This window comes from Rhinolophus sinicus, linkage group LG04, assembly GCF_036562045.2.
Source record: "Rhinolophus sinicus isolate RSC01 linkage group LG04, ASM3656204v1, whole genome shotgun sequence".
Taxonomy (NCBI): domain Eukaryota; kingdom Metazoa; phylum Chordata; class Mammalia; order Chiroptera; family Rhinolophidae; genus Rhinolophus; species Rhinolophus sinicus.
The window spans coordinates 159,182,060-159,201,615 of NC_133754.1; the positions used below are offsets into that span (position 1 = coordinate 159,182,060).

The 19,556-nt window shown below is 52.9% G+C and overlaps 1 protein-coding gene across 2 annotated transcripts in view; it reads right to left on the reverse strand.

Annotated features, from left to right (window-relative positions):
- SHB (SH2 domain containing adaptor protein B) overlaps positions 1 to 19,556 on the reverse strand; it is a 130,709-nt gene that overhangs the window by 22,980 nt on the left and 88,173 nt on the right. The window contains exons 4-6 of one of the 2 annotated variants that reach the window (XM_019729169.2): positions 11,469 to 11,576; positions 8,439 to 8,610; positions 2,331 to 2,450 (exon numbers count right to left, since the gene is read on the reverse strand). In XM_019729169.2, coding sequence (XP_019584728.1) covers positions 2,331 to 2,450; positions 8,439 to 8,610; positions 11,469 to 11,576 — 400 coding nt within the window. The remainder of the gene's footprint in view (positions 1 to 2,330; positions 2,451 to 8,438; positions 8,611 to 11,468; positions 11,577 to 19,556) is intronic. The other variant, XM_019729168.2, reaches the window with a different exon arrangement.

A 19,556-nucleotide genomic window follows, 5' to 3' on the forward strand; every position in this document is an offset into this window, starting at 1 on the left:
TGGAAACACTCTTCTAGAGACCCATCTGTGAGGTGGCATTGGGCCTGTTTGCATCACCGCAGGCCACTGCCCAGGAGATTGAGGAATGGATTCTGCAGGTTTTGTGGGTATGATTCCTTGTGCAACTGGCTCAAGATTCCTTTATGTCCTCCCTCCTGTGATTACACCTCCGCCCTGACACATCCTGGGTACTCAGGAGGCTGTTGTTCCCTAGCAGGCAGGGCTGAGTTGGGGTCACCACGGGGCCCCAGTGTCCAGGGGCTCAGCACTTCCTCAGTGAAGAAACAGGAAGCTCGATGGGCTTTGGCCCTCGTGGAAGGATGGCCAGGCTGGGCATGGGCACACCATCCCCTCCTCATTAGTGCATTTAGTCAGACTTTTCAGGAAGATCCCTGCGGCCAGGCCCCAAACAACAGGATTCCTGGAGGAAGGAGAGTCCCTGAAGAACTCAGGCTCCCGATGTGATGGTTGCTATGCTGAGCAAGCCCAGGGAATGGGCAGGCTGCTTGGGTTGGCAGGGAAGGGTGATGACTGGAGAGTCCCACCTCTGATGTCACTGGCTTCCTTCATCTCTCCCATCCCAGAGGAGTGCAATGAGGCGGGAAGGTGGAGCTCTGGAAGCATTGCTCATGGGCACCTGGGTTGCTAGGTTACCACAACGGCGAGGGAGGGAAAGGGGCTGCATGGAGCAGTAGAAAGTTGAGGACCCCCGGCCCGTCAGCATGGCCAGCGGTGTGCACCTGTCCCCCACCACTGCCCTCTCCTCGATTCAGTGAGGGCCTCCTCTCGGGCTTTGGCTGCCTCCCAGCTCAGTGGTGGTTTAGCACATTCAGTTTTCCTCAGCTGCGATCACCAACCTGATTCTTTAAGCCGCCGGGTCTGATGAAGTATACAGGTACCAGTTGTTCTGTGTGCCCCCACAGCTGGTTAGAAATCCCCTCCACGTCCTGCCTGGCAAGGTGGTCGTCCAGACCCTGGCTGCACACCCTCAGTGATGAGACACTCACTACCTCTTGAGGCAGCTTTAGATCAGTCTGATTCTTATCTGTTCTGTTAGAACACTTTTCTTCTCACTGAGCTAGAATCTCCTGCCCATAAATCCCCTGAGATCCCCAACCATGTCTGTGCCTTCTGCCCTGATAGTCCTTGAAAGATTTGTGGTTCCCACTATGTTTCTACACATCCTGCCTCCTCCAGGTGGACTTCTAGTGCCTCTGTTTCCTGCCCTAACTGCTCTGCCGTTTGTCACTGTCCTTCCCAGGGCAGAGCCCAGCCAACCAGGTGGGGTCGGTCCTAAGCAGAGAGTATAGGCCAATGTCTCCTTCCTTGGCTGCCCTGGTACTGTCTACATGGCTGGCCGGCACAAGGTTATTCTGACAATAGCATCCTAGCAGGGCCTCTCCCATCGCATGGCCTCTAATAATGGTGAAGAGATCAGAGAGGAAGCAGAGAGGCTTCATTGTTCCTGGCCTTCTGTGCGGGCCGAAGGGCCTGGGTTCTTATACCCCAATTCTGTCACGAACTCTCTATGTGTCCTTGGGAAATCCCACCTCTCTCAGGGCCTCATTTTTCCTATCTGTAAAATGGATTTTAAACAACGTGTTGGGTCCCATCCAGTGACAGCACTGACTAATGAAGCATTCAATCAAAAAACCTGCATCTTATTTCGGGGCTGCATATTCCACCAGCAATGCTTCCTGCATCAGAAAGACCTGACAGTTTACAAAGCAGCTATAGCTGCTGCCACTAGCAGGATTCTTCCTGGCTCTTCCCAGGGTTCCGCACAACCTTCGTGACACACCCAAAAATCAGACTGCCCAAACAGCAACCTAGAATGTAAGGAAAGGTCATTCTCACAGTGGCAGTGGGGCACACTGGAGAGTCAAACAGCTGGTCTTGTGTCTGGCCCTTCACCCGAGGCCAGTCATGTCACTGCTCTGTGTCTCAGTTTCCTCAACTGCAAAATTGGGACAATATGATTCTCATCAAAGGACTGTTATGAGGTTTGAGAGAGGGATGAGGTATGAGAGGGGGATGCTAAGAGCTTCATGTAGCCCCTGGCTCACAGCAGATGTGAAAGCTATTCTTGGTTATTTAATATAAATCCTAGGAAGAGGCCCCTCCACTTCTGGGGAGACAGAAACAGAACATAAAGACTCCTCTGTATCCCCGGAGAATAAGATCAAATTGAAAAATCAAGGCTTGAAATAACTCGTGCTGGCAAGTTTCCCAGGGGGACGCCGGCAGGCCTTTCTGCCACAGACACGAGAGCCCGCCGCGCTACCCTTCAGCCTGCCGAGCAGGGTGTGGGGTGACCAGGCTGTACTCACTTCAGGGACAGGGAGTAGTCGTGCTTGCTGGTCTGGCTATTCCGCACAAGGTAGCTACACTCCTTGCAGAGTCGCAGCAGGTTCTCGGCATCTCCTCTGGTGATGGCTCCGTGGTACCATCTGGGGAGAAGGGAGAAGGTCAGGACTTGGGGACAGGACCCCACAGCTAACACCCTGAAGTCTGTTCCTCAGTGGGCGGCTGTCACGTCCGGGGCCTCCTCGTTACAGGGCAGGCGCGTGTGCGTTCAGTCATTTAATAGCTATTTACCGAGTGCCTGGTGCCTGACAGACTGTGGGGAGAGAACAGTGGAGAAACCTGCAGTCTCCTCCCTCACGCGGCCTGACATTCTCACGGAGGTGCTACGCAAGAAACGAAGCAGGGCCATGTGGTTTGCAGCTCGGGGGAAGGACCGCTATTTTAAGCAGTGGCCAGAGAAGCCTTCCGGAGAAGAGTGACATTTTAGCATGAACCTGAAGGAGGTGAGGGAGGGTGCCACCAAGGACAGCAGCTGGAAAAAAGCATTCTGCCAAAGGGACGGGTGGCGGAGGCAGATGCCTGAGGCAAGAGCGCCTGCCGTGTTTTTCGGAAAGAAGAGCGTGGCCATGGAGGCTGGCGAGGGGGAGGGGTAACAGGGAGGCAGGGCGGGGCCGTGGGGCCTCGTGAGAGAGAGAGAGAGAGTGTGTGTGTGTGTGTGTGTGTGTGTGTGTGTGTGTGTGACTTGAGGACTCAGGCTTTCTGTGAGTGACATTGAAGCCACCAGGGGTTGCTGACAGGAGGGACACATGCTGACTCTGTGACATCTGGGGGACAAGTGGGCAGTGTTCATCACTCAGGAGGGTGGCCACCCCAAGGCTCCTGCTGAGTGAATGGCACTGACTGGTCCTAGGAATCCTGGCTGCTTCCAGACCCCACGGGGTGAGTGGCAGAATCAGAAGAGAGGGAGGGGTGCAGAGGCAGACGGCATAAAGCCCCCGACTATAGGACACAAGGGGAACAGTGATTAAAAAAGCTGAAGGTAAAAATTCAGTGGAAGAGTGGCGAGCCTAAGACACCAGTCAGCGGGTACACTCAGAACGCATTTCTGTTTACATTGCAGTCTGAGGGGCAGGGACAGTGGGAAGGTAGCAAGAGATGCGGCCAGGAAAAGGACCAGAGGTGACAAATGGCGAGGCTAGGTCACACTTCAGCCACAGAGGCACTTACAGCTTGGCCACTGTCCAGCCAGGTGGTCTGGGGCAAGCGGCTTAACCTGGCTCGAGCCTTGGTTCTCTGTCAAGTTGCGATCACTCTACCCCCATTTCGGGGATTAAATATTAAATGGGATGGTACATAAAAGGGCTTATGTAGAGCCTGGGGTGGGGTGACTGTCAATGATTGGCAGCTATGAGCATCAGCAGAAGAGGCTGAACTTGCAGATGGCCGTGGGTAACTTCTGCAGCTACCATTATTTTAGGCTGCTGCCCGCCCCTGAGGCTGCATTTTAATTCCCAGGTGTGAGTGAGGATGCTGCCTCCTGGACCTCGCCAGCAGCGCCCTGCAACAGCACCTGAGAGTTCAGTGACTGACATTCTGCTTAGAGAAACATGTCCCACTACCTTTACCTTGCACCTTCTGCCATTCACAAGGCAGAGTTATGAACAGTTAGCAGCAGGGGTGATGATGTAATTGCAAACTAAAAGAAACCAACCCAACCAGCTTTAGGAAAGCACAGACTGGAGAGTAGATGTGAGTGTCCCTGTCCAATGAGCATGTGACTGAGTCACTGAGTCACTCACAGACCAGGCCTGGGCTGGACATCTGGGGGGGAGGGGAGACTCCCCAAGAGGAAAAGGTAGGGAAGTGTGCAGACCAAAGACTTGCCGTCCTTTCAAAACTCAGGCAGAAATGCAGAGGAACGTGAAGTTGGGGACCGCACAGGCTGCCGTAATTAAAACCTTTCTAGAGATGTGAAGGCCCCAGGCATGCTTTCGAAAGGATACCTGACTAATTGGGGAAAATAGTTAGACAAGGATGGAGCTTGTCTAACTTTAGAAACATGAGTTAACAGGACTGGCAGGGTTGTTTTCTGGGAAATTTCACCCCCAGTGACCTGACAAAAACATTGTTTTATTAGGAAAACGAGTGCCAGACATTTGAAGCAGAGCTGTCCTCAGGGAAAGGCCTGGAAGTGGTCTTCAGGGGACTGCTGCCTGCCGTTCGCCCTGCCTGAGCACAGGAGCAAGCGGGCTCTGAGAGGCAGGTGGAGCCGGGCCTCCCAGGGAGTCCTGGAGCCCGTCAAGGGCCGTCCCTGTGGGGAAGACAGGACAAGCTGCTGGTGTTTCCTGGGCTGCTCCAGCGGCTCCATGTGAAGAGAAAGGGGGGACTCGGGTTGAGATCAAAGGGGACCCAGGCAGAGTTTGGGAGAGGACACCAGGGTGGGGAGAAGTGGGGAGGGCACTGGCCAGCCTGCCAGCAGGCGACTGGCCACCAGGAGACACAGTGGTCCTGGGTGGTCCTGTGGGAGCGGGGTGCTAATTGCTGGGCCCAAGCAGGCTCACTGGGGGTGTGATACAGGTGAAATTTCCCAGAAAACAACCCTGAAGAGAGACTGAAAAGAGAATCCAGGCAGGAGGCCATGTTGGGGATCCTGGGCTTTGCGGAGCTGGCCCGTCAGGCCAGAACCATGGGGATTAAGACTGAACCATCGCCCTCAAGCCCATCCAATGCCCCTCAGCTCCTCCAATATTTACTCACCGCTTACTCCATCCTTGATCTCACAGGGCTGATACAAGGAGATAGAGAGTCAACAGATTCAGGAAATGATTTCAGATAGTGATTAAGTGCTGGTCGGTAGGAATACTAGTAGGTTTGTGATAAGGCATTGATGGGCGGGGGAGGTGCCTACTTCAGAATGAAGGAGGCCCGAGATGATAACATTTGACCTGAGATTCTACATTGTGAGAAGGAGCCTTTCAGGTCAGAGGAACCAGCAAGTGCAAAGGCCCTGACGTAGGAATGAGCTCAGGCCGTTCACAGAGCACAAAGGCAGCAAGGACAGCCTGGCACTGTGACCTGGGGAGTGGTACTGGATGCGGGTGGAGTGGGAGGTGGGGCCCAGCTCCCTGAGGCCTTGTGGGCCAAGGGAAGAAGTCCGATTTCATTCTGAGCATAGTGGAGGGTAATGAGAGTTTTAAACAGAGCTGTTACTTGCTCTGGATGATCTTACATAAGGTCGACCAGGCTGCCCTGAAGAGGGGAAGTGAAGTAGGACGCAATTCAGGAGGCTTCCACAGGGGTCCAGATGGGAAGTGGCTGCGGAGATGAGAGGCATGGATGGATCTGGGCTGTATTTTGGATGGAGAACTGGCAAAACTTAATAGTAATGCATTAGATGCTGGTGAAAGCCCCCCCCCCCCAAAAAAAAGGACTCGCGAAGACTCCAGGTTTGTGGCCTGAGCAGCTACGTAGATGTGATGCCCTTTATGGAGGTGGAAAAGCTGGGGGAAGAGCAAGTGTTGAGGGGGAGATCAGGAGCCCAGTTCTGAACATGTTCAATATGAGATGCCCACTCGTCAGCCAAGTGGAGGTGCCCAGAAGGCAGCTGCAAGTAGGAGTCGAGAGTTGGGCGAGGTGTGGGCTGGGGATGTGTACTGTTAAATCTTGAAGAGACTCCCCAGAAAGAGCACTGGGCTGGAAACTGAGCCCCGACAGTCCAACCTTCAGGGCAAGCTGAGGGGAGGAGCCAGCAGTAGGGAGGCAGAAGGAAAACCCGAAGCAGAGTGTCTGTGAAGGAGGGAGCTGTCTATGCTACCGCCATGGAGGCCAGAGGAGGTCACCCAGGGACCTGGGCAGAAAAAGAGAAGCAGACTGCGGTGCGTGAGGAAGAACGGGAGGTGACGGGAGGGAAAGTGCTGACAGCTCTGTAGAAACTTTGCCCATCATTGGACACTATTTATTGAGCATCTATTATGTACCAGGCACCATTCTAGGCACTGCAGTCACAGCGGTGACAGACAAGTTCCCAACCCCATGGAGCTTATGTTCCCAGCAGGGGGCAGGAGCTAGAGAGGGATGTTGGTCAAAATTATTTATTTACTTTTAAGAACCTTGTGACTAAACCATGTTTATATGCTGGTAGTAATCATGATGCAGGATAGAGGGGCCATGGGCTGCCTCAGGAGGCTGTGGGGGGGTCCCCTGAGTACCCGAGCAGCAGGAGGGAAAGCAGGCGGTAAGGGTGCCCAGGTAGATGTGGGACTGGGCTTCCCATCCTCAGTAACCTGTGTGTTAGTCCTCCCCTCGGCCCTGTGCTAGGATGGAGGAGAGGCTGGTCTTAGAGGTGCCTCCTACACTCTGCCGCTTCATCAGCCAGGGGGGAGGTTTGGTGATCCTCCCGTCTGGGTCACCAGGCTCTGCTGGAAGTGGGATTTTACCTAAACACCCCTCTCAGTGATGAGTCAGGGCCTCGGCAGGCCAGAGTAATCCTGGGAAGACGAGAAGATGGGGGGAGGGAAAGCCAGTCATGACTCTGGGCTTGGCGGAGGGCCTTGCTGGGTGGGAACGGGAAAGGAAACCGAGCAGAACTGTCCTCTAGGGGCCCCAGCCAGACAAAAGCTCTGCCAGGGGGTGGGAAGAGGATAGGCTGGGCCGCTGACCCCAGGCAGAACTAAGGATGCATTCTGAACAGCTCCTGGCATCTCTGGATCACATTTTGTTTGTTGATTAAAAAGTGCAGTTTGATCAGACAGAATAAGCAAAACCTGCCACCCAATCTGCGTGGCTGTGAGAAATGATGAACACAACGCCCACTGGGAGCGTTGCCCCCACCCATGTGCTCAGCACAGCAGGCGGCGGGCAGGCACAGAGGAGGCCACAGCCTCCAGAGCTGACAGCACATACTTAAAATGGGCACAAGAGCACATGACATCATCGGAAAACCCTGCATCCTGCTCACCGGGCGAGCATTTCCTGCGAGGGATGCACTGCCAGCTGTGCTGAGACCAGCATCCCCCAGGGTGGAGACTGATAATAGTACGTGACCCACACAAGACAGTCTCACAAGGAACCAGCTTGGTGTCAGCTAATCCGTTGGCTGACAGAGGGCCTGCTCTGTGCCAGGCGTGTGCTAAGGGTGGGGGATAAGAGTGTGTTTGAGGAGAGGGAAGTGAGGGGAGAGTCACGGGGCTGAAGTCCAAATCTCACCTCTGCACTTGGAGCCCTGAGATCCTAGCCAAGGCTCTGCATCTCTTGGAGCCCCAATTTTCTCATCTGTGCGATGGGGATGATAATCCCATTTATTGCACATTTGCTTAGTAAGAGGATGATATATCTGAAGGTACCAGCACGAGATCCAGGGCCTGCGTTATCAAGTTCCTGGAGAAGCTCCGTCTAGTCTAGGTATGTGGAATGGTGAGAAACTGAAAAAGCAGTCTGGGGGCAATTCACAGAACTCGTGGCAGGCCTGGGAGATGGGACTTTATCCCGGAGGTGATGGGGAGCCGCTGAAGGTTTTAGAGCAGAGCAGGGACCTGCACACATTGAGAGCCTGGCAGAGAAGGGAGACGACCACCACATCAAGGGGAGGGGGAGAAACGGGCGGCCCGCAGTGTTGGGGAGGAGAGGGAAGAGAAAGGAGCTGAGAAAACCCAAATCAAGAGTGTCAAGGCCTTGCCCAACTCATACCAAGCAGAAGTGGGGCAAAAAAGTCACGGGCTAGCAAATAAACCTCATTTACAATTAGGGGACAGGATTCAGTCTGCATGATGAAACTAGAAACTGGGATGTAAGGGAGGGGTGAACTGTGTAGACGATTTTGCAGGCCTTTCTACTAGTCGTCAACAGTAAGGGCGGAGACACAGTGCGGATGGAGAAAGCACCAGGCTAGGAATAAGGAGACGTGCGTTCTAGGCCTGTTCTGCTACTCACCTGACGGTGGCCTTGACCTTCTGTGAGCCTCCACCTGCCCCTCTGCATACAGGGGCGGGGTGGGAGTGCAGACTAAAAGATCCCTGTAGCTCTAACTTTCTCTCAGTCTGCGAATTTTTGAAACAAGATAAAGAAAGGAAAGGAAAGAGCAATGACTGCATGAACTGGGAGCCGAGGTTGGGCTTTGCCCCCTTAGAACTCACATTTGCTTCTCCAGGGGGACAGCAGGATCCACTCTTTCTCCCAGGATCCCACAGAACTCGGGGCTCCCGTGTTTGATGGGCTTGAAGCCCCCTCCAGGAGCTCGAAGCTGTCGCCGCCGGTCCCGGGAAGGTGAGGGAGATGACTGTCGTTTCTCGTTGCCGTTAAACTGGGCTGTGGGGGGGCGGGGGGGGGAAGGGGAGAGAGAGAGAGAGAATGGTTACCTGGAGCTCAGCCTGAGGAGTTACTGGGTGGCACACCGTGGGGTAATAGTCAACTGTTCTCGTTGGGGTTTTATCATTCACAAGAGGAAGCATTCCAAGCAATGAACAAACATGGCTCAAAAGATGTGGGCTTCCTCAGACAGGGCACGCAGGTGCTGTCAAAGCCAGAGGGGCTGGATGAGTCTCCAGAGGCCACTGAGCTCAGCAACATTCCCAAAGGAAGCCCTCTGCAACCCAGTAAGGGGCACATGGCACACTGCCCAGGGGAACTCAGTCCTCTGGACAGTTCTCAGGGGAAAAAGTTGTTCCTCATTTTGTGCCCAAAACCTGCCTCTAATTAGGGCTCCTCTCCTCCCACCTGGGGTCGTACTGGCCACATCGGTCCCCCTTCTCCGGGACAACCCTCCAGAACTCCAGCTGGGGTCATGTGGTACCCAATTCTGTTCCCCTTCACTCAGCGCCCCCGCGTGGGGCCCACGTACCCAGCCCTGCCCTGCACCAGCCCCCAGGTGAGACTACAGTGCACACACAGCAGGGGAATGGGCCCTCTCATGTACTTCTGTCGTGTCTTGGGCCAGCGGGAGCAATGTTCACCTCACCTCCGCTGGCTCGGGGAGGATCCCTCTTTAGGGCAGGTCCCTGGAGATACTCCACAAAGAGCAGAAAACACTGAGCTGAAACTACAGCTGCCAGGAGGGGTCCAGGAGACAGGCTAGTCTACCTTGCAAGTCTCCCTGGGCCTCAGTTTCTTCCTCTGAAAAGTAGGGACAATGACTACACCTATCTCGTGGGGATGTTGTGAGGATTCAACCAGGTGATAAACAGAAGCCGTGGCACAGTGCCCAGCATGTCATCTGTGCTCAATCAGTGTTGTTATACTTACTGTTACCATGTCTGCTCGACGCGGGCACTGTACCAGGCATTTCCCATAAGCTACTGAGCCGACCTGTGTTCTTCTAAGCCTGCCCTGGCTGGCTGTGTGCCTCGGCTAAGTTACCCCACCTCTCTGAGGCCCCATTTCCTCCCTCCCCAGGCTGCTGTGAAGTTCAGATGAGGGAATACATCCTATGTCCCTGGCACATGCAGAGTGCTGGGTAAGCCGGGCCAGGGCCTGCAGAACAAGGTTCCCCAAGGCATGTCCAGCTGCAGGCCCACAAACACACGTCCTTGGCTGAGTGAAACAAAGACAGACATGTCCCCTCCAGCCAGCAAGCAGGACGTGCTGAGCTGTCCTCTGACCCTCGTCAGATACGTAGCAATCAACCTCACATTCACAGGAGGTGGTGGGAAAACGCAGCCCTGCCTGTGGTGACGTGCTGTCTGTGGGGACCGAGGATGGGAATGAACTTGTTCTACGTCTCAGCCACTGAGCAAGACCATCCATCAGGACTGTGAAGCATTTCCATCCCTCCAAGACACTCTTCTCTAATAACCACTATGGAAAACAGCGGGAAGGGAGGTTCCTGCCAGTGGAAGGCTCCAGATGTGTTGGACCCACGTGGGGCTGGTCACTCTCATGACTGCAGTGGGGCCCAGCAGGCTGTCCATCCACCGATCCCATTTTTTAAACACTCATTGACATGGGCCAAGCTCAGGTCAGGGCTGGGAAAACTGCAGTGAGCAAAAGACAGAAATCCCTGCCTGAGTGAAGAGAGACAGACAATAAAGGAAGTCAGTCAGATCCACCGCACACCAGCTGGGGATAAGTGCTATGGAGAAAACTAAAGCAGGGCAGGGAAGGCCTCTTGAAAGGTGACATCTGAATACATTCCTGAAGGAGAGGAGGGATGAGACATGTGGACATCTGCGGGAAGGACATTCCGGGTAGAGGGAAGAGCAAGTTCAAGGACCCTGAGGTGGGAACATGTCTGGAGTGTTTGAGAAATAACACAGTCCAAGGCGACTGGAGGGGCGTGAAGGGGGGCTGGTGGGGGGTGAGTGGGAGGGAACAAGGCTTTGTGGGCCTTGGGAAGCGCTTTGGTTTTATTCTGAGAGAAATGAAGAGCCATTCTGATGTTTTGATGAGCAAGGTTTTGACCTGGCACTTAAAAAATAAACACCCCCAGGATTGCTATGCTGAAGAGATGGAGGGCAGGTGGTATACGGGAACTCTGTACTTTCTGCTCAATTTTGCTGTGAACCTAAAAAGATTATTATTGAGAGAGAGCGAGAGAGAGCGAGTGAGCAATGAGGAAGCTACTGCAGGACGGGCAGGCATTGGAGACGTACATAGACGGTACAGGGAGTGGTCAGATTCTGGCTGCAGGCGGAGATAGCAAGACGTGTCCTGTATGCAAAGCAGAGTGTGAGAAAAAGAGGCTCAAGACTGTAGGCTTTGGGCTTGAGCACTGAAAGAATGGGGCTGGCATTATCCAGCAGGGGAAGACTCACAGAAAACTCTAATATGCCCACAACCTGTGACGCTAGGACTCGCAGCGTGGAGTGGGGACATAGCGAGGACTGCTGGGGAGTCCTGTCCTGTGTCCAACTGGAGGGACAGACAACAAGACAGCATGACCTCAAGGCCCTCCTAGGGAACAGCTCCCAGGGTTGGATGTCTCAGCAAGCCCTTTTCCATCTGGCTGATGAGCTGGGCTTTTATAGAGATGGTGAGGAGACAAAGCCCAGAGCTGGGGCCTTGGCACACATGGTCTCATAGGTCCCTCCCTGGCTTCCCAGCAGCCTGGCTCTCTCACCGCAGCTCTCACTGAACCACACCTGTCTTCATGGCAACTGATCGCATGGGGTCTATGTTTGGGAGAAGCGGGGAGAGGAAGAGGTAAAGCAGGTCTGACCTGAGCCACCTACCTTGCAGAGCCCTGGATGGCTGACCGTGGGCAGGGGCGAACAGGGACGTCAGGTAGGCAGGTGAGGACCCATTCAGAGAGCCCCTTTCTAAAGAGCTGTGACTTGATCCTATGGATGGGTTGAATCAAGAAATGCCATTCTCAGATTGGGTTTTAGAGATCTCTCTGCCTGCTGACGGGAGGTGGGTTTGGGGCAACCCTGGAGGCAGTTAGGGAAGGTGATAGAGGCCAGCTTTCTCAATGATGGAGGTGACGCCAACAGGACTTGAGACTAAAGGGTGAGTCAGGGAAGACCCCTGTGTGATGCCCCACTGAGACGGAGATCTGGGCACAGCATGAGATGGGCTCAGGGAGCATGGGAGCAACCTGCCCTTCCCCATAATGCCTCCCTTGTGCTCGCTTTCTGGTTGTCAGGAAAGGAGAGGAGGCAGCTAGCTAAGTGGCATGGTGTAGGGAGGGGCAAGGTGGGAGATGAGGTTCTCGGCTTACTTTTGCCACCGGTGGAGGAGAGGGAGAGACCAGATGAACTAACTGTAAGGTATTTTCACCTCTGACAACCTATGGCTCCATTAGCTAAAATCAGAACGTAAAGATTTCCGCCAATATAAATTCCCACTACATATCTCCTGGCACGCAAGGTGAGAAGAGAGCCATGGAACATGGAACACCAATTGGAAAGGAACCCAAGCTCTTCAGAACAACCAACGACTGGCTAACTGTCCAGCCTCAGCTCTCACCAAGCCTCTTTCCAGGCTGTGTCCTGTCTAATTACCATGACTCCCACCCCCTCTACCAACCTTTCCACCCGATTCCCCTTGCCCTTCAGAGGTCACCTCTTCCAGGAAGCCTTCCCTGACCTCACCTCCTCCCCAGATTCATCTTGATCTCAACCTATGTACGGTACCCTAATCGCCAGTTTTCCCGTGTGGCTCCCCATGAACCCTTCAAGGGCAGGGGCTGTGCCATATTTACCCATAGCCGCCATGCCTAGTACATGCCTACAACATGACAAGTGTTCAATGAAAGACTGAATGAAGAAAATAAGCTGCTGTTTCACTTTTATTGGGGGAAAAAAATCAGTTTTCATACCAGATAAATTGCATAAAACCTACGAAGGTCCCAGTCAACACGGTAATTCAGCACTGAATTAATTTATACATTCGCTTGCAAGCTTAATAATATAGCCATATATTTTAGAACACAGGTGGTGATGAATGACAGTCTTAATTAGGCAAATCGTTTCACCTAAAATGAAAATATACAAACTCCAAGTGCAGCAATTCGGCAGCAAAAGGGGAAAAAAAAAAAAAGAAGAACAAAAGCTCTAAACTCAACTGCCTTCATTCCTTCTAATTAAGTTTCTCTTTAATCTGCAATTTAAAATGGCAATTCTTTCAATTTTAGTAATTTTCTGTAAAAGAGAAAGGAAGACACTAGCCCTCAAAAGAAGAAGGTCATTTATAGAGAAAAAATACGCCACCTCTGCAGAGTCGTTAGACTGACAGAGCTCAATTAATTCCACCTATAGGCGATTACAAATGCAAGTCAGAGTCTGGCGGAGGCAGGGGAGACTCGCTGTTCAGGACCAGAGGCCCAGCGGCAGGGGGAGAGGCGGCCCTGTCACCGGCTCCACCAGGTTTTTTCTCCAGGGCAGCTGAGGGGGCCCGTCATGACGCTCCAAATGTCCTTCTGAAAGTTCTGGTCTGATGACAGACAGACCTCATTGTTTACGACCCAGCTCAGGTGCCCCCCACCTTCCTCCTGGGAGGCCTTTCTACTTGAAGGTTGTCCATTTGTTCTGCGACTTGAAGCAAAACGAAGGACAACAAAACCAATTTTACCACAGGCTAATTGATATCAACAAGAGTTCAGTTCCTATGGCATCTCATCTACATTATAATGAAAAGATGCTGAACAAAAGCATGTTGTTCAAAGACCGCTGTGTTATAGATTTTATACCAGCTGGTCCTGAAGTTCAGTCACCGACAATGAGACAGTGTCCCAGGCACCCACCCCACTAGCTCTAACCCTCACAAGAACCCCGCCGCCCTGTGGGTGACGGGTGAGGGGTTGGAGGTCCAGAAGAAGTGAGGAAATACTTCTCTGGGTTCTCCTTCCCCGTAGACACTGGTACAAAGACCACCCCTCTTCAAACCCCCCCCTGATCCCACCTGCTGAGAATTCCCTCCTCTGCAGCTCACAGTACTTGACGCTTCTCTTGGAGCCCAGTGGGTACCCACACCACTGCTCCCCAATCAGGGCATTCTGTGGGGGCAGTGCCTGGCGTTCATTTTACTTCTCTTTTCCCTCTCCTGTCTTGTCTGCCCCTAAACCTACTGCAGTGTTTGGCATGAGACAGTGCTCAGTAAGTGTGTGCTTAGATGAAAGAACTGTGTTCCTTCGGGGTCTGGCTCTTTTCTGTTTGTCGTTCAAGGCTGGCAAAAGAGAACAAGTTCCAAAAAGCCAATGGGCCCCTAAAGCACAGCTTTGCTGCACTCATGAACCCCTCGCTGGCCCCCAGTGCCCTGGACAGACGGGGAACCCCTCCCTCTGGGGCTCAAGGTCTTCAGCGACCTGGCAACAACTCAACCTGGGGCATCTTCCCCTGCAGAACCCCGCTGGGTTCCATGCCCAGCTCTAGGCTCCAGTCACAAAGAATGGCCAGTCCCCAAATCTACACCTGCCTTCCTGACCCTAGGCCTTGGCTTTGGCTGTGCCTGCCCTCTAGAACCTCTTTCTTCACTATCAGTGTGCAAAAGTCCCAGCCATTCTTCAACATTCAGCTCCAATATTGCCTCCCGGCGGAAGTTTAGCCCTAGAGTCCCAGGTGGAATTCCTTTCTCCTCTTTTCTTCTGTGTCCTGCAGCCGGTCTTTGCCATGGTCCGATCCCACCCATCTGTTGCAGTGCGATATGCAAGTGTCTTCTCCCAACTGAAGAGAGATGGGGCTTTGTGCCTCAGCTCCTCTGAACCTCCCCATGCCAGACAGACAGCTGGTTCTACAGAACCGCCCATTGGGCTGCAACAAGGCCAGCGAGTGGAGGAACTACAGCGGCTTGACATCATGGAAAGGGTGTGGACTTTGGAGTAAGGAAGACCTGGCTTTGAGTCCTGCCTCTGCCATTACTGTGGGACTTTGAGCAAGTTTCTAAAACTCTCTGAGCCATATCTGCCTGTTCTACAAACTAGGGCCAACAATACCTATACTATGAAGGACTGTGCAGGTGGTTATTAAAAGACGACATACCCAAGTCCAGCAGGCCCCCTGTAAGTGCTGCCCCAGCCGCATAATCACATCCACGCTCAGAATAGTTCCATTTCAAGTCCTCAAGAAGATAAAGTGCCCTGTATCAGAAACCACCTTCTCTTTCCTCACCTCCGCCGGAATTCATGAGGTGGAAGCTCCCAGAGGACAGGACACATTTTGCTTTCTTCAAAGCTAAATGCCCAACGCCTAGTATACGTATAGCAGTGCCTGGTGTAGACACAGTAGGTGCTCAATATCTGCCAGGTGAATGAAACTTCACCAAGATCTGCAGGACTGTAAAACCTCCAGTCATCAATAAAGAAAGGAAACTTAGGAGCCGCACTCTCTCCTGAAACTATTTTAAACCAGTTTTGAAAAAGGCCTTAACCTTTACTGAATGCTTCCTGTGCACGGGCGGGCATCTGAGAGAACCTGATGTGGAGCTCTTCTCTGACACACGCAGAGAACCCGGAGGTCAGTGCTACTTTGCCCGCGTCTCTCACACACGGGGCCTGCTGCAGGCAAGGAACCTGCCTAAGCTGACAGGAGCAGGCTGCCAGGCCAGGCAGCAGGCCCCAGACCCCAACCTTTGACGCCTCTGCTTTGGGACTGAAGCCCTGGGTGGCCTCCCCTCACCTGGGGGTGCCCTGCTAGTGCCTTTCCCTGGGGAGGGGCAGAGAGAGAAGAGTCCACGGTCTGCCAAAATTCCTCCAGTCCTGTCAGCTGACCAAGGGTATGGAAGTGGTCTGTGAGGACAGGGGCCATTCAAAGAGAACTGGAAGGGAGCCAAGGGGCCCCAGGTGAGGCCTGCGACACGCTCCAAGTGCACTGGCTGCTTCTTTCTGGCTGTTCTGGAGACCCCCACTCCCCGTTCTCCAGCACAGGACAGAGCCCCTTAAGCAGAAGGAACAAGGATTAGAATGGCTGAAAACAAGACACTGTACACGCAGTGACTTGCAAGGAGCTCTCGGCCTGCTGAACAGGCTTCTTTAGGCCTGCTGTGCATGAGGTGGAAATGCACGTGTGCCATGTTTGTAAACCGTATGGGGCTGACAGCAGGGGCCTGGACAGTGTTCCAGGCCTGCGTTTGTTCACGGATGTGCTATTACTCTGAAAACACAAGGGCAAAGAGAACAGAATGAAGATGCCTAAGGCACCCCTTCCACAGTCCTTGGTGCCAATTCCTCCACGTTGCTGACAGACAGGCTGTGACTCTGGTGTGTTTGTGTGTGGGGAACAGTAGGGAGTGGAGAGGGCAGGGGTGGAGACACACAGAAGGGGCAGGTGTGAGTCCCCAGGAGGGGGCAAAGAGGGAGACCACGCATTGGTTTGGGGAGTGAGCTGGACTCTACAACCTCTGGAGTCTATGGAAACACCATAAACTTCCATGACATGTACAAACCCTTGCAATTCACTAAAACTCTGTCCTCATGACAAGGGTCCTCTGTGGCTTCAGCTTTCTACAACTCTGTCCTACATCTTCTCATCTGCGCCTCACAGCACTATTAGAACCCCCATTTTGCAGATGGAGAAACTAAGTCCCAGGGAGGTGTAGTCCTCTTTTCCCCTCCAGTTCAAGAGTGGGCCTCAGTTTCCTCTCTCCGCCACCTGCCCTGTGAGTGAAAGCTGCACCTCCAGGTAGGTTGTAAGACAACATATGGCTCAGCAAATGTTTGGTTTGCATTTCCAGGATTGCCAACAAGAGGCCTCTGTGTTCACCTTGCAGACACATGCAGGCCCCAGGGCATCATGCTGTCCCATCTTGTGGGCGGTGCCCAAGAACAGAGGTCCTCATTGTGAGGGGAGGCAGCGGTGACTCTCCACAACGCAGGGCAAAGCAGGGCATCGGGAAGGCCGTGAGGCAGGCGCCGGGACGCCGCCTGGGTTCCCAGAACACAGTGCATACAAGTCCAGCCAAGTCTGGGCTGGGGAAGGCGGGCCTGGCACGAGGAGGCATGTCTTCATCCTCTTATTCTGCACCCCCCAAAGGAAACATGGACACCATCCCAAGGACGCCTGCTTGGCTGCAGGAAATGTAAGGAAAAATCCTGATGAAAATGATAAAATCACGCAAACACAGAGGCTTTACAGCTGCAGAAGCAAGCTGTCTTTATCACCATAACTCATTTTACAGATGAGAAATGGAGGTCTGGAAAAGGGACTGACTAGCCTCAAGTCAACAGCTAGACTTGGACTGGAACCCAGGTCTGCTGAATCCAGAGGCCTCTAATGAGTTCAGCATGAATCCTGTCTACACCACAACACATTCTCAAAACAACAGTGGTAACGACAGTGATACCAAAAGCCAGCATCCACCGACCACTCACTGTGCCCCCAACTCTTGGCACCTATTGTCACCCATTTTACAGATGAGGAAACAGAGGCAACTTGCTCAGGTCACCCAGTTAGCAAGCAGCAACACAAGGCTTTAAATCCATATACCCCCCTCACCCCCCACACTTGAAATCATGTACGTTCTGCTAGTTCTGCTAGGCCGAGCTCACCTGTCAGATGGAGATGGCCTGCTTACTTCTGATGCAGTGTTTCCTGACACCTCCACCCGCAGTCACCCACAGACACTTACTCAGAATCCTAGGGCCTGGGAAAGGGGCTTTGGCCCCACCCACAAGCATCAGTGGACCTGCAGAGAGCAGACTGGGCATTTGTGGAAACAAGGCTCCCCATCTAAGAGCTCCAAAGCCCCAGCCCAGCTGTCTATGCTTCTGCTGTTGACCCCCCCACCCCCCCACAGAGGGCAGTGAGGGAAGACAGGAGAGACAGGAGGGGACAAGCCAGAAGCATGGCTCTCGGGGGCCACCTGCCACTACCTGGCACACCAGTGTCCCCATCCCGTGGTACCCAGAGGTGCGGGCAATCCTCAGATAGGCAGGGACACACTCTCAGCTTCTCCCTGGGAGTTTAGACCAGAGGCGGCCACCACAGCAGTCAATAGCTATTCAAAAATGCCCCTCCAAGTGCAGGTCCCTCAGCCTCATTTGGAGAAGACAGGTGCACAGCATAACAGAATGATATGAGCACGGACCACCTTTGCGTGGGCAGGCTGCATGAGTAGGTACATACGGTAGCATCCTAAAGAGCACTTGGGGTTGGTTTCTCTGAGACCTGACTTATTCACTAATTTAACAAACATCTGCGTGTTCGTTATGTGCCAGGCACTGCTCTAGGTGGGGACCCGGGTGTAAACAAGGCAGGCAGAGTCTCTAACCTCATGGAGTTTAAAAATCTACCCACATGAAGATCACTGACTTGCCAAACAGAAGAGGAAAGAAAAAAAAAAAATCTGTTTTTTTTCCACACGGGAGACAAAGGCACTTAAATGAACATTTCTATCTATCAATATAATTAGCAGATGAATCAAAGCTATTAAATGCTAGTATTTTTTTCTTTTCTTTAGGTGACTAAATGAATTCATTCATATGTCAAACAGAAAAGCCAACTGGAAAAACCTGTCCCTCAGTAACACATTAGCCAAAGGAAACAAGTGATCCCGGTTCTCTCATTTAAACCCTCCTTTTCTCTGCAGACCTGCTGTTCACACGTGTTAAATATTAATTACAACTGTTACTCATTAGTACATAGCAGAAAGCTCCCGGTACAAACACAATTGTTAATATCCTCGCAGGCCCAAGGCATTCTGGGAAGCTGTGCAGGAGGCAGGAAGCATCATGGGAGACCAAGTAGGGCCAATGGTAGGGAGGAGGTGGTACGGTATGTGCTGGGTGCATGAGGTGATGGTGGCAGGACTAAGATTCCCTGAGGAACCTCCTGCAGAGGAACCTTCTGTAGACGTCGAGCACGTTCATTCCGAGTCCAAGCGTATGCGTCACAGGGCTCAGTGGGAGCAGCAAGCTGGGAGCACATACAACATCCGTGCTACCAGCTTTGCAGCATTTGCGTTTGCCTGAGTGACAAGTCCCGAGGTCAGCACGGAGTGGGCACACTGCTTCTGCCTCAGCAACAACCCAAGCCACCCCGCACCAGTACAGGGTACAGGGAATGTTCCGACCTGCCCTTTCCACACTTGAGATGTCAGTGCAGCATTGGAGGGAGCAAAGGCTCATTACTGTGTTTCCCTGAAAATAAGACCTAACCGGAAAATAAGCCCTAGCATGATTTTTCGGGAGGACATCCCCTGAACATAAGCCCTAATGCGTCTTTTGGAACAAATTTAATATAAGACCCGGTCTGATTTTCGGGGAAACACAGTAGCGGTGTGGCAGTGGGCAAGCTGCTCGCCCTCTGTGTATTGTCATCTGTGTGATGCCAATGCAACCACACCCACCTTGCAAGGCTTCCTAGGGTTAACCCCTGCCAACTTCATAACTGAGGCTCGGGAAGTGATCATTTCCTGTCCTTCTCTCCCCCCCCCCCCTTACCTTAATAGGATTATTTTAAATTAGCCACCTGAGCTGGCTCAGAGATGACTCACAACTCTTTAGGAAATAGACATACCTGAGACCTTACTTTCCTTTTCTCTGCCCTTTTAGCCTCACTTGACGAAGCTGGGAAGACGTCAAAATTCAAGAGGATGCCCGGTTAAGGGGTGACCAACACAGCATTAGTGCCCCCCAAACTGACAGTGACAAGCGTGTAACTGGCTGTTCCAGAATAAACCAGTGCACACCCATACAGGATGTGGTAGCGGCACAGAGGAGTCTCAGCCCAATCTGGAATGAGGGTGGGGAAGAGACTGGTCATGACGGGGAAGGCTTCCTGGAGGAGATGGCATTGATACCAGCCAAGCCAAGCTGTGACCTCCCCTCCCTAACTCCACCCTGACCCCAGCACCTAACAGTATGTACTGAGTATGTTCTAGATTCT